Source organism: Lissotriton vulgaris, chromosome 1_1 (genome assembly GCF_964263255.1).
Source record: "Lissotriton vulgaris chromosome 1_1, aLisVul1.2, whole genome shotgun sequence".
Classification (NCBI taxonomy): domain Eukaryota; kingdom Metazoa; phylum Chordata; class Amphibia; order Caudata; family Salamandridae; genus Lissotriton; species Lissotriton vulgaris.
Window position 1 is genome coordinate 538843545 of NC_141685.1, and position 14346 is coordinate 538857890.

A 14346-nucleotide genomic window follows, 5' to 3' on the forward strand; every position below is an offset into this window, starting at 1 on the left:
TGTAGAACATCCCACAGCCTCCAGGGGCCTATCATTCATGATCCCATTCTTGCACTGCGCCGACACAGTAGGGGTCTTTGCATTTTGTTTTTTTGATGGCAGCGCATACATGAACTCGAAAAGTCTCTGGGTTAGGGCATCTGCTGCTGACAGCAGAGCTCGGGAACACGCAGAGGCAATTACTGGCCCTGCTTACAAGCTCTGTTGTCAAATGCAAAACCAACAATTGATGGACGGAATGTTGCACAATGGCAAAACATTCACCCCCAGTCACAGATCTGGGTTTAATCCATCATTATTTTACTCACCACACCACCCCAGTGCAGTCATGGCCATATGCAAATCAGTCTTGACCCTGTGCCTCATGGGAACAGTCCAGCCCGAACTGCCAAGCCATGTCTTCCCTGGACCATAATCAAGCATCCTAGGACCGGTTTCTGGCTATCAGCGGTCATCAGCCAGGATAGCTTGACTCCAGTGGCATGGAGAGCATGGGACTCACGTCTGAGCATACCCGTCCCACTCAGGGTGACAAATGCAAAAACAACAATTGATGGATGATATGTTGCACAATGACAAAACATTCACCCCAGTCACAGATCTGGGTTTAATCCATTGTTATTTTGCTCACCACACCACCCCAGTTCAGACGTGGCCAAGCTCTGTTGTCTGCAGCCATGCACTAACTTGGAATGCAAGTTATTACAAAAATTATATGCCATTACAGTGCTTAAAGTCATAGCAATATTTCTGTGACGGAGGGGAAGTAGCCAATGAAATTTTTTTATGCCGCCAATATCGTAATATAACTTTGCTTGATTTAGGTCATTCTGACCCCCAAAACAGTTTTGCAATGTGAAACACATACTAACAATTGCATGATGGGAGGATCTAGTACAGAAGGATTCCAGTAATGTGTTAATCCAGACAGTGAGGGGCATAATCACAAGGAATATCGCAGTGCTGCAGTGAATTTTGCAGTGCGGAGTCATTTCAAAAACGCATGGATACACTGTATTCACTAGAATATGGCACACCCCTGTGTTTTCTATTGTGCAGGCGCTAAAGAAAGCTGCCTAGCGCCAGCACAGACACCCTTGTGCCATAGTGCAAGGATGACTGCGTTGCAGGGAATCATCCCTGCAACGCAGGCACCCTTGCACCATGGTGCAAGGGTTTCTGTGTTGTACGGAATGTTTGTTTATGTGCAGGAAGGGACACCTTCCTGCACATAAACAATCTTTAAAGGTGATTTGATCTTTCTGCAGTCCACATAGAAAGAGCAACAACGAGGAGAAATAAAAGTATTTCCCCTAGTTGCACCAATCTAACACCTGCTACCAGTGACGTTAGTTTTTGGCGCTGCCTGAGATCCTGGTAAATCTGGGGCAGCGTCAAGAAGTAATTGGTGTTGCGGTGGAACGCCCACAGCATTACCCATTATACGCACCTTTCACGCAGACACCTGTGTGAAAGGGTACCATATTTACAAAGTGGCATTGAGCCATGCAAAGTGGCTTAACGCCACTTTGTACATATGGTGCAGGGCATTGCTCCACTGTGACGCAATGGCATAATACCCTTGTAAGTATGCCCGAGTTTCACATAAGAGAGATGAGCTGCGAGTTTGTATCACAGTGGTTCTTTAAGTGCATCAGACTCTGCGTAACCTTCTGGTTCACAAGTATCCAGAGGCATCTTCTTCTAATATTCCCAGATAATGCTACATTAATGGGGTCAGTGAGCCAGGTGTGCCAAGTAGGGATAGTCATGAGTATCAACTGCTGCCTCTGTTGCTGTTTGCTTTGCATCCCATGTGACTCTTTAATTTAACGATTGGGCATTAAACAAATCTGAATTCGTTTAGCTCGTGTTAGCTTTGGTAGCTGATTGTTCGGATCATCTTATAATGATGGCTTGTGAACATGTTGATCCATCAATTCTTTAAAATATATGGTTTAAAAAAAATATATATATATATAAGTCCTTTGTTTGAGTCAAAGTCCGCATGATCTCACTTCCTGTGATTTGATTGGGATCAAATGTTTGATCCATCACTTTTCCGGAGTCTTTGATTTTTTTTGCTGCACCGACCCCAGTGGTGTGATCAAAAAAAGTTGAACCTTTTATTGCTTGCAGGCTCTTTTAGTTTTAGGAGTGTGCACACTTTTTTTACATGAATGTAGTCTCACATAAATCGTGATTTATGGTCTACCTATAGAAAGCGGGGTTTCATTTTTCTTATTGTTCGGTCATTTTAACTTTCAAGGCTTTTTGTGGAGCAGAAATATCTCACAAGAACTCTTGAGATAGAGGTGTGCCACGTCTATTGCTCAAACCATGAGTCTGTTAGGTAACTTGCGAGCATTTTGTATACAAACTAGTACATAACTTGCGTTCCTGTTGTATTGTGAATGGTTCAGCAGGGAAGATATTGGGCACCACACTAATTGTCCGTAGTTTTTGCAAAAAGTGTGGTTAATAAACAAAGAAAACACTACCACACTTCCCCTAGCAGTAGTTGGCATGAGATTTTCAGAGGCCTTTTGCTTACATTTGCTTATGATAGCGCCGTTGGTAGATAAACTGTGTGTGTGTGGGTCTGTGTGCGCTATAATAGATGGAATTTCTCCAAAATACTGAAAACTTCTGTTGTGGGAACTCCGTAGAAGAACAAGTGACTACATCCTAAGGCCACTGAAATCTGTGGCCTTTCCCTCATGACTTGAAACTCTGTCACTGGAGCAGGGGCGGCTCTAAGCTCATGGTGGCACTGGACAGGGAGCGTAGGTAGGGGGCCCCGGGAGAGGGAGTCCGGGCGGGGCGGAGCCCCCCCGGAGCTCAGGAAGGTGTTTTAATAAAACGTCCAGAAAAGGCGTTAGATGACCAGTACCTGCGGCTGCTCCTACCCTTCTGAATTTGTCTCAGAATGATAACATTTAGGAGGAGGAGGGTATTGTGACAAACGACAGGGAGGGAGTGGGTAGGGAAAAAAAGAAGCCAATTAGGAACCAGGAGGAACGCAGGCGCGGAGGCCAGTGAAGAGGGGGGGTCAGGGTGTTTGGATGTGGAACAGAGCCGGAGGCCGCCAAATCCCTGCCAGGGGCCGCCACGCAAATATCTATCCATCCTCAGAGGATTATTTTGTTATGGATTTATATTGGCGTGGCGGCCCCTGGAGTTTGGCGGCCCTGTGCAGGTGCACAGCTTGCACATGCCTAAGGCCGCCCCTGACTGCAGTTATACGTACGATCTCAATTTTTAGCTTCTTTTCTCACATTTGGTCTTATACAGGGCATTAAGTGTGCCGAGTCCTTCCAGTGCTCAGCACCAGCAGTTCTTAAAAGCAGATACTGAGACAGGTGCGTATTGGGCTCTCCATTTTTACCTTAGGGAGGAGGAAAAAAAAGCTTAACTGCGTCACTGCTTTTGATGCAACTTCAGAGCGACTCATTTTACAGTTTTATATAGTGCAAACACGAGCACCAGTTACATTACACAAGGACATATTCATGTTTTTAATCACAGGATGTTGAGCCAACACGAGGGTCCAACCTTCTTTCTCAGCTTTAAAAGACGGGAGCTCTAACCTTACGTCACAACCTCACCCACAGGAATGGAAGCATTTTCAGTAATATATACAACAAAGTCATAGTTCTTGCTTATTTATCTTATGCAATTTGCAAACCTTAACAAAGCCAATAGTCCTGGCTTGTTATAGGTGGAATGTTACTTGTGTTGTATATCTGGATGAATGGACAGAAACAGCAAAATACTAATGGAGCAGCGCCCTATGTGTAAGTACAGATTTTTAGCTGGTGTTTTCATCCACACCCTTAATTACATCAGCCACACCCCTATGGAAGACCCCCCAGTTTTTTCATCCCACATAAAGCCCTGGTCTTGTAGCTCCTATATATTCAACACCATTTGTTTTTTTTTAAAGAAATAACAAACTTTTTTCCTCATTTGATGTCATATGTTGACCATGCGACGGTCATAAAAAGAATACAAAAAGAGTTGGTTAAGCTGTTTCTCTCCACATGAGCACATTACCAATGCAATCTACATAATAAGCCACCAAGATTTAGTTTCACTCCTTACAGAAGGTTGTTCAGAGATGAGTATTTCTAAAGATTTAAATATCTGGGTGAGTATTGTAGCCCATTCGGCAGTTGGAAGTGTACTGCTCTAAGACACTGCTTTTTCTGAAATTATTATGTAGCCTTGCAATGAGGCAGGCTACATGATGGATATAATCTTTCTTACTTCTTTACCACCCATAGATCTAAAATATTCCCCATGCATCGGACTCATCTCTTTCATATTGACTTTCAGTTCATATATCTGGCCCTTTTTATTAGTTCTGTCTTGACAGCACAGCTCTCTCCAGACTGTAGACACAAAAGAGAGCATCAGAGAAGCAGTTCTGAGAGAGGGCTTTAGGCTCCACCCTCGTGTTGATCTTCCTCTCTACAAGCTTTTGATTGGTCAGGTGTGTGATTCGGTCACACGTTTTGCATCATGGGAATGCTCAATACAGTAGATCAGAGTTGGTTATCGTGACAAGTCAGTGATCAAGGCTAATCAGTTTATTATTAAATGTACTAAGGTACTCTGAGATATATGTTAAAGGCAATAGGCCTTCATGTGTGGATTGTGGAATCTTACTACACTGTTCTAATGTCTACATGCAGGTATTTCATCAGATGGAATCCCATAAATGAGTGCATTAGGCAAGGGTTTGATATTGACAAACCCTCTGCGTAGAAGATTTGCGCTGTGCTAGTCCTGACCCACGTTTTGTATTGTTTTGCCAACTGTAATTTTGGTTGGGGTGATAAATGCCTGATTGATAAAAGGTATGTAAATGACGTAGGTCTTGTCTGTTTATTGTGAACATGTATGCCAAATGCAGTAGTTCTGATTATTTATTGTGAAAGGCATATGTTAGAGCCAATAGGTGTTTACTGGTTGATTATTAATAAATCTTGTACACACAATGCACATTACTATTCTAAGATTGCCGTCTGGTATGTTTCATTGTTTTTCTAAACTTATTCTTATTACTGCCTCATTCAGGCAGCAATATGTATTGCTTTTATTGCACGTTTGGTGGGTGGGTTTTTTGGTTGTTTTTTTGTTGTGGGTGGATTCGTGAGGAAATGCAAGAATTAGTCTGTGGTGAGTACATGGATGAAATAGTGCAAGGATGAGTGCATGTATCAGTAATTTAAGTGCCTAGACTCACCGCTGACAGTAGAGGCACTTTCAGTTATTACCCCGATCGACGGGCATTCACAATGTTTGTTACCAAACTTATTCGGTCAGGGTCTTCATTTAAAACATACTCAGGGATGGGGGATACTCCGACAAGGCTTCAGGAAACACAGTGACTCTGGGACAAAGAACTCTACAGACAGTACACATTGCTAATGCCAGGTAACTGCCCATGTGTACAGTTTGGCTTTAGATTGGGAGCTAGAGACATGACCACCAATGCTAACACAGAAAGACAATAACTTACACATTGGGACAGGAAGACCCAAATCCTTGGACAAAAAGACATAAAATAAGATCTAATTCAGAACGTGGGGGGTGTGTGGAGCCGTACACCAGACACTACACGAACTAGAATCGCTTGTCGCACAGTCTGAGTCCGTTTTCTAAGTGGGCAGATGTTCTCAATCAATCAACCAATCAATCATAGCATTTGTATAGCGCACTACTCACCCGGAAGGGTCTCAAGGCGCTTGGGGAAGGGGTCTGCTATTGCTCGAACAGCCAGGTCTTGAGTTGTCTCCTAAAGTCTCAGGGTTCGTCATTTTAATGGTAGGGCTATGCAGGCTCGGGTGATATGTTTTGAGTGGCAGGTGGCAGCATCAGCTGGGGCCCCACATGCTATACCCGTTAAGGTGGACACCGTGCATTCAAGGCCAGTCAACAGCAAGCTCTTGTTTGTTCCGTGCTGTGCTATAATATGCTGCTTCTGCTGAAGTCCAGGCAAGTGTGTATTTATTTTTTCATTTCACCCTCCTCAATCGTCGCATCATCTTTTTCAATTGGGCAAACTACAGTGATTGCCTGGAATCTCAAACTCAGAGTTCCTTTGAAGGGTACTCCAGGGCCGCCATCCTGCCTCACACCCAGCTAGCCCTGCTTCTGAAGTCCTGGAGAAACTGCAGGACCACGACTCCTCCTGTCCCCTCTCCCTCCCCATTCTTTGCACCTCGCTGTTCCACCGCTAATGTCCAAAGCCCATGGGTTTGGAAGACGGGATCCGCCAAATTCACCCTCATCTGGGCAGGGCTGAACTGGGAACCAAAAGTAGCCTAAAAACGTGCAATACACAGCACTGTGGCACTTAAAGAGCAGCGAATGATGCATCTCTGCCTCTGGGGAAATGGTGGCACAAATATTTTTTCCGACTCTGGTCATTCTATAGTCCTCTATAGTAAGAACGTTGGGGTTTATTTACAAGCCCCACGCGCCGCCGTTACGTCTCTGAGTAGGGTGACCAACCGTCCGTAAATTTCACGGACAGTCCGTAATTTGGATCTCACGTCCGTTGTCCGTGAGGAAACCTTTTACGGATGCCTTTTGTCCGTAATTTTGGCCATCACAGGGAGCAGCACAGCTCTCCTGTGAGAGGCCTCACCTTCCTGATGGGGCGCCTCGCGGTCCTCCTTGAGCAAAAGAGCAGCCCCTCCCCGCCCATTGTCATTCTGTATGGGGCTGATGATTTCCACATTCAGAATGTCAATGGGGCAGTCTGGGCTGGTAAATCATGTGGCGGCCTCCTCATGCCTCGGTGTACAGTAGGGCGTTCTGTAAAATAAAAGGCAAAACGCTAATGCTGCAACTTTAGCAACGTAAGAAAACAGTTTATATAAAGAAGCCTGTAAAATAAGTTAAAAAGAACGTGTTATCGTTCTTTTACTGTCTCATCATTTTTTAACTGAAGTATTTTCAATATTATATCCAACAAAGCCATGGTTGCTGCTTTTTTTTTATTTTAAGCAACTAACAACCATTGGCAAAGCCAATAGTCCTGTTTTTTGTTGCTGTAATGATACTTGCTGTATTATATATCTGGATGCAATGACTGAAACAACATAATACCAGTCGGGCGGAACACTACGCTAGTGTTGATTTTTAGCCTAGGTGTTTTAAGCTACGCCCTTAATTACATCGAACCCCCCTTTGAAGAGACCCCCCAGTTTTTTTACACCACTTCAAGCCCTGGAAACAAGACCATGTCACAGTCACCTCACATCATGGCACTGTGCATCATGTGCGACTCATGACTTCTACGTTTTCAGACTGCCTATGTGCAGGGGCATAGTGAACTTTCCCCCACCCCACCCCTTGCTTTAGGAACTACAGCAAGGTGAAGTTCTTGATGGGCCTCTTCTGTCTGCAACTCTGTATGTAGACAAAGGCTCAGCTCATAATGTGAAAAGGTGAGTGAGTAAATAAGTGAAGGAATGTGTGAATGGCTGGATGGATGATTGAAAGGATGAATGGATGAATGAAAGGGTGAATAGATAGATAAAAGAAATGATGGATGGATGAGTGGAAGTATGGATGAGGGAAAAGGTAAATATATGGATGTATGGGTGGAAGGGTAGATGGATGGGTAAAAGGGTGGATGGGTGTATGAAAGGATGGATGGATGAGTGAAAGCTTAGATGATGGGTGAGTGAATGGGTGGATAGATGAGTGAAAGGATGGATGGATTGAATTGATAAGTTAAATGGTGAATGTATGGATGGATGAGCGAAAGGGGTAGATGGACAAAAGGATGAATAGATGAGCGAGAGAACGGATGGACGGGTGAGTGAAAGGATGGATGACTAATAGGATCAATGGATGGAATAAATGAATGGATGAGTAGATGGATGGGTGGATGATAGATGGATGGATGGATGGATGGATAAGTGAAAGGGGGATGGAGAGAGAAAGGGAGGATGAATGACTGAAAGGGTGAATGGGTGGAAGGATAAGTGACTGGGTGGATGGATGAGTAAGTGAATGAATGAATGGCTGGATGGGTGAAAGGGTAAATGGCTGGATGGATGAGTGAATAGATGGATGGGGGAAAGAGTGGATGGATGACTCTACGGATGGATGGGTGAAAGGGTGGATAGATGAATAATGGATGGATGACTGAAAGGGTGGATGGAGGGATGGATGAGTGTAATGATGGATGGAAGGATATATGGTGGATAGGTTTGCAAATGGTTGAATATGTTTGGATATAAATGGGCACATAGATGAAAAGACAGAATGAATGGTGAAAGACTGAATCTTAGATAAAAGAATGATTACACCTTGTAGCACCCATAATCTTAACTAGCATTTCCTATACATTGACTTTCACTTTAATATGAGTTATTGTCTCTATATAATGTGTGTGATGTAACGCACTCCGACACCCTGCCCTACATAATTGGAATGAGTAACACTATAAGAGAATTTAAATACACATGAGAGACCGTCCAAGTGAAGATGAGGGGCACCATTGAAGGGTGATAGCAAGGCAGGACTGGCCGGACCGGGCATCGGGTGTTTCCCTGGGAGGCTGGAAAGGGGGGGGGGGGGGGGGGGAGGTTTGTTACTGGGGGCTGGCACTGCAAAGTTCCTTATATATCCAGTAGTTTTCAATCAACAATAAAAGCGGCTTCACTTATATTCAGGTGTGGTTCACCATTGTCTTGTCTGGTGATAAATGTACCTGCTGGAGCGAGATGCGAATTTTGAATTGTCTAAGGCAGCAAACTGCAGCCATACTGAAAAACCGTAAAGTGCACAATTGTCTCAACCTAATATAAACCTAGTTTGACTTGTACTTAGATGGTTGTCTATTTACTTACATATATACTATTGCGCGACCACTTCTGACATATCTGTAGAACATACCTTTTATCCCGAAGTTTTGTCCTGAATTTTGATATTTTGTCCTGAATTTTTGTCCTGAATTTTGACCCTTTGTCCTGAATTTTTACACTCACCGTCCGGAATTTGCACCTATGCCAGTTGGTCACCCTAACGTCTCTCGTTTCCCATATTAAAAGTGACGCACTGGCTGCGCGACGCGTGAGGGGCTTCCAAATAAATAATCCCCTTTGTTTTAACGAGTCCATTTTTATATGAATAAAAAAAAAATCCGTGGCCTCTTTTCGAAAAAAATATATATTCACGATAGAAAAACAGCATTTGAAGTTTTGTGGTTCAACTGGAAGCCCGTGCGGCGCTCGCACTTTTTTTTCGAAGAAAACTGTAACTCTTGTGGTGGGCACTTTGAGCCTGGCACCTCTAGTGATGGCGACCCGGCTCCAGGAATTGTGCACAGCTCTCTTTACCAACATTTCTGACACGTTCTTATTAAACCAAAGCCTGATTTTTTTTGTAGCGCATCCCCCTTTATAAAAAAAGAAGTTACACATATTTAATGAGCACCATAACCGTCAGTTACCTTTAAATCTCTTTTCCTCGTCGTGTGCCAGTTTCGCCGCGATGGCCAGGCCGATGCCCGACGAGCATCCCGTGACCAGCACCGTTTTCTGCGCCATCTTCCCTCTCCAGACAGACAGGTGTTTGCCCAAAGAAACCCGTCCAGGTCCGATCCTCCTCAGCACAGAGCAGCGCCCACAGAAATACAACTTCGACGCCATATGTGCCTGCCTTACACATAAAGGGGTTTAGCCGCCTCTTTGCTGAGTCAGCGCGTCTAAAACCTCCCAGCTCGAGATATGATGCGATTAAAGGCAGATAATCCCTTCTGACAGGGAGGTCGAGTATGTAACAGCAAAAATATAATCTGGAGCGGGGGGCGCACTACGGCCCCCGGCAAATCCCATGCAGTTGAATGCTTAATGAAGAATGTGCAAGAACAGGGTGGGGGCCTGTTAGGGCGGGAGGTATAAGTGCGGGTCTCTTAATGGCGATCGAAATATCTGCTTCCACGCGCGAACGTCCCTTGTTTCTCCGCGTTTTGCAGTTATTTCTGACCTGCTCCCGACTTTACCTCTGTTAGAGCAGTCTGGACCCATATGCTCTTGATGGTCTGTCCCGAATTTTGCATTGCTAATATTGGTCTGATCCAGAGAGGGGCACGTGAATACCCGTTAGGTGTGAGGTCTTGAGCAAAGGTATGGGTTGGGTTTTGGCAAGTCAGCACAAAAAGATAGATGACATTCAACAATTGTAGCTTGAAAAGGGTATGGCTCATTATTACCGCACACTGTACAGTTTCATCAGTATAAGGTGCACACTAAGAGGGCCAACCTCTAAAATGCCCCACATATGAGAGAAATCACAAAAAGCAGAAGCACCTTAAATATACCTCGAGTCTACAGAAAACATTCAACACTGAGTCTAATATCCCAAAAAAGAGACCACGTACAGAGCTACAAAAGAAATGTAGTCCTCAAAACAAACAAGCATTTGCAATGCAATAGGTCTCGTATTTACGCAAGTTTGAGCTATTGTCATTGTAAATGACAATGCCTTTTATTTATGTATTGTTTTTCAAAACATAAATCAAAGACATTGTCATTTACAATGCCAATAGCTTAAACTATTGCAAATAGGAGACCTATTGCATTGAAAATGCTTGTTTAATTTTGCAAATAGTGAATAATATTCGTTACTGTTAGTGTTATATAAAATGGAGTATATTAGCTAGAATATGACCCTATCTGGAAGCTAAGGTAAGTAAAAAGATTACTGTTAAATGTATTTTGTATGCATGCTTGCGGGTGAGCGTGTGTTTATGTGTGCGAGTGCATGTGAATGTTAGAATGCCTGTGTCTGCACCACTGGCTGTGCTGTAAGTGTAGCTGGAATGTAGGTGTACCTCAGTCTGTTTGTGTAGCAGCAGCCCTATGCCGTGACTGGGTGAGGACCTGAGTCTTTGTGTGTGTCTCCAGCTGGCCTGAGTTTCTGGGTGGGGGATATATCTCTGCAGTCTGTCCTGCACTCGACGGCCTGCATGCGAGTGTTTGCGAGGTTTGCCTGCAACCTGCTGCTGTGCTGACACCACCTCAAAGTCCACAGCCTCGCTGGTGCTTTTATGCTTCGAGTGAGGGGCTCCTCTGGGTGAGATATGAGCATGCTGGGGTGGGTACCTTATGCTGTGGAGTAGGAAGAGGGTGAGTTTGCCACTACCAGGGGGGCTTTGGCTTTCGGCCCTTTGTTTCCGTACATTTTGCCCCTTGGTGTAGGTAGCGTGTGCCAACCCATGTACCCTCCCTGTTTTTTTTTCCTTTGGGGATCGTGATCCTTATGCCAGCTTTTATTTAATTTCTTTGCAAAACAAGTAGCGAAGCTAAGAGTAAAGGCGCGACGGAAACTTATATTTACTTCTTCTGCCTGATTAACATTGTTTTATCATTCAAAAGTGATGCAATTAAGACTTCATTTAGCACACATATCAGGGCACACAAAAAGGGATCTGGGAGACGGTTCTGGCGCATAATACCCAGCAAATGGCTCTTTTTGTTTGGACTCTGCCAAACACAGGGGGTGCCCGGTGTTATGTTCCTGGAGGCACGCCCCCGACGCCCTTGGGCGTGTGGCGCGCTAGTCTTGTGACTCCCTATAATAAAAAGAGGTCTTGCACGCACGCAGCCATTCTGAGGCGCGCAGACCGAGCAACAAAGTTATTCCCAGTGTCCGACTGAGTTAATTCTAGGGCCACGTGTTAGGCCTAGTCAGGGTTAGATGCCCCGGAGTGTAGGTCCCAGATTGATACCCCTAGGGCACTCACTTCCCTACTATAGGACACAACAATTGGCGACGAGGGTTGTTGCAGACTCCTCGGTCGGGGTGTGTGTGTGCCCACTCTCGCGTGAGGCGGCTGCGAGCGTTGCCAATAGCTCGTGGTGTTCGTGCCTTGCTGTCCCACACACCCCCGCACAGCGCGCCTGGAGAGACGACGATTTCCACCCCTGGCACCTTGAAGGTGAGCTGCGCTGGCCAACGCTGAACTGCCGCGCATCGTGGCCCGAGTGGTCGTGTGTGGCCTCTCTCCCGCACGGCTTCCCCGTCCGGTGCCGCACCGTGCCCGTCGGCACGTGCGTGAAGCGCACCTCGACCCGCCTGGCGAGGCGATCAGGGCGGCGGCCGGTGCTGCCTGGCTGCTCGAGGGGACGTGGTGGCTGCCCATCCCGAGGCGCACCATCACCATCCGAAACCGGAGTGCCGGTCGCACGCGCTCCGCTGCCCTTGCTGCCCTTGCTGAGGGGCACGCCGCGGTCGCTGTCTACACTGCCGGTGGGCATCGACACGTCCTTACAAGGTCTCAGCCGTCAGCGACTTCCTCAGTGTGCCACCTCGGGCCTCCCCTCGGCCAGACACGAGCCTGATCAAGCGCGTCCTGGGCGATGGCTACCATTCCGCCCATTGAACCGTTTGTGGTGGAGGGTGCGCCCTCCACTCTCGCTCCGAAATGGAAGGAATGGGTGGACAGGCTCCTAATATTCTTTGAAGCCACGAAGGTCCACAAGGAACAGAAACGCGCCATGGTCCTCCACCTTGGCGGCAAAGACATTCACTCCATTGCTCGGACCCTCACAGAGGCGACCCCCAAGACTCATCATACCCTGATTAACGCCCTCAATGCACACTTTGAGCCCATGGCGAACCAGGACTACGAACGTTTTGTCTTCCGACAAGCACGGCAACTGCCGGAAGAGTCACTGGACGCATACCACACCAGACTCAAGAAGCTGGCACTAACTTGTGGGTTCCAGGATGTAACGGAGGAAATCAGGGGACAAATAATACAGGGGTGCGCTTCTGCAAAATTGCGAGAGAGGATCCTGGAAGAATCGGGGAAGCATCTGCCCGACATCCTCACCCTTGGCCGCACGACAGAGCTTTCCTAGGCCAGGGCGGCACACATGGAGGCTGCACTTCAAGCCAACGTGAAGGTGGAACCAATCAACAAGCTACAGGTCCAGACACCATCCAAGTGGCACAAAAGAACGACACCCACCCAAGGCGGGGCATCAGGACAGTCATGCGGATACTGTGGAGGCCCGCGACACCCGGCACCAGAATGTCCGGCACGCGGCAAGAGATGCTCCGGATGTGGCAAGATGAACCACTTTGAAAAAGTATGCCGGTCAAAAAGGTTCCGCAAGCCATGCCAAACAGTACAGACAGTTGTGGAAGGTGATCTATGCACCAGCGACATGGATGATGATGAAGAAGAGGAGCGGTCCGTGCACAAGGTGCACATGATCGGCACCGCCACCAGACGGCCCAGGACCCTGCCCCAATGCTCCATCCAGGTGGCGGATCAGGAGATCATGGCGGTAGTGGACACAGGCGCCTCCTAAATTTGACACAACTGGCTGCATGACTGCTGGGGCAAAGTCGTGTAATCACCCTTTGCTGTAGATATAGTATACCTATATCTAACCCTAAAAATGGACACACAGATTCCTATCAGTCACTCCTATGGCAGGCCTTGACAATCCTGAAGGCAGAGTGCTTGGAATCATGTGAGATGGTGCTCTGGCATGAGCTGAGCCTGTCTGCAGCTTGCGGAACCAAGTCCTAATAGCTGTTCCATGATATCGCATACCATATACTCTTAAGTGCATTATAATCCTCGCGGTTAAATGCTATATTTGGTATTGCTTTATCAAAACATGTCGAGTAACGTGTCATACGAATTGGAATACTAACCCCTCACCAATTCTGGCGACTTGGTTAGCATTCCACCCTTCTAGAGGGACACGACATGTACGTAACTGTGAACCCCGGTTAAAGTTAAACGAAGCCTCAGCTCCACAAAATGGATGCTGCCACCACAGACACGAGTCTGACCCCCTGCAGCTGGGAGTACTTCCAGCGAGGGGAGCCTGGACAAAGGGTTTCCTGTCGAGGGCGGTGCTAGCACCGTCCCAGACAGGGTTTTGTGTATCCTGGGTAGGCAGGGCTTTACAGGAAGGTGACTGCTGAGTGGCACCCCGGTGCTCACTACGCATAGGCCGGTCAGAACCAGTTCCAGGGGCACACCAGCCCCTGGCCTGGGGGAAGTCCGGCATGGGTGAGGGGTGTAACCACCCCCCTCCTAGTCCCACCCATAGGCAGGACCTAGTCACCGGGTCAGCCCCCTTTTTTAGTATAAAGATGGGAGCGGGCCCCCTGTTCAAATTAGATCATCTTTGGAATCAAGACACGACTTTCTGCGAAAGGACATCTTCAAGATTCTTCAAGATTCTCCCTTGTGGCTAAGGAGTAGTCACCCTGCATCAAGCGGGCACCATCCTAAGAACACTGCGGTCTGCTGCAAGTCCTTCCTCCGGAATCCGACTGCCCAGCTCGACG

At 46.7% G+C, this 14346-nt stretch overlaps 1 protein-coding gene across 1 annotated transcript in view; it reads right to left on the reverse strand.

Annotated features, from left to right (window-relative positions):
• Nucleotides 1–9734, reverse strand: part of LOC147747444 (retinol dehydrogenase 8-like) — a 72076-nt gene extending 62342 nt beyond the window's left edge. The window contains exon 1 of the mRNA XM_086936320.1: nucleotides 9479–9734. Coding sequence (XP_086792446.1) covers nucleotides 9479–9677 — 199 coding nt within the window. The 5' untranslated portion in view covers nucleotides 9678–9734. The remainder of the gene's footprint in view (nucleotides 1–9478) is intronic.
• Nucleotides 9735–14346: the final 4612 nt, after the last annotated feature.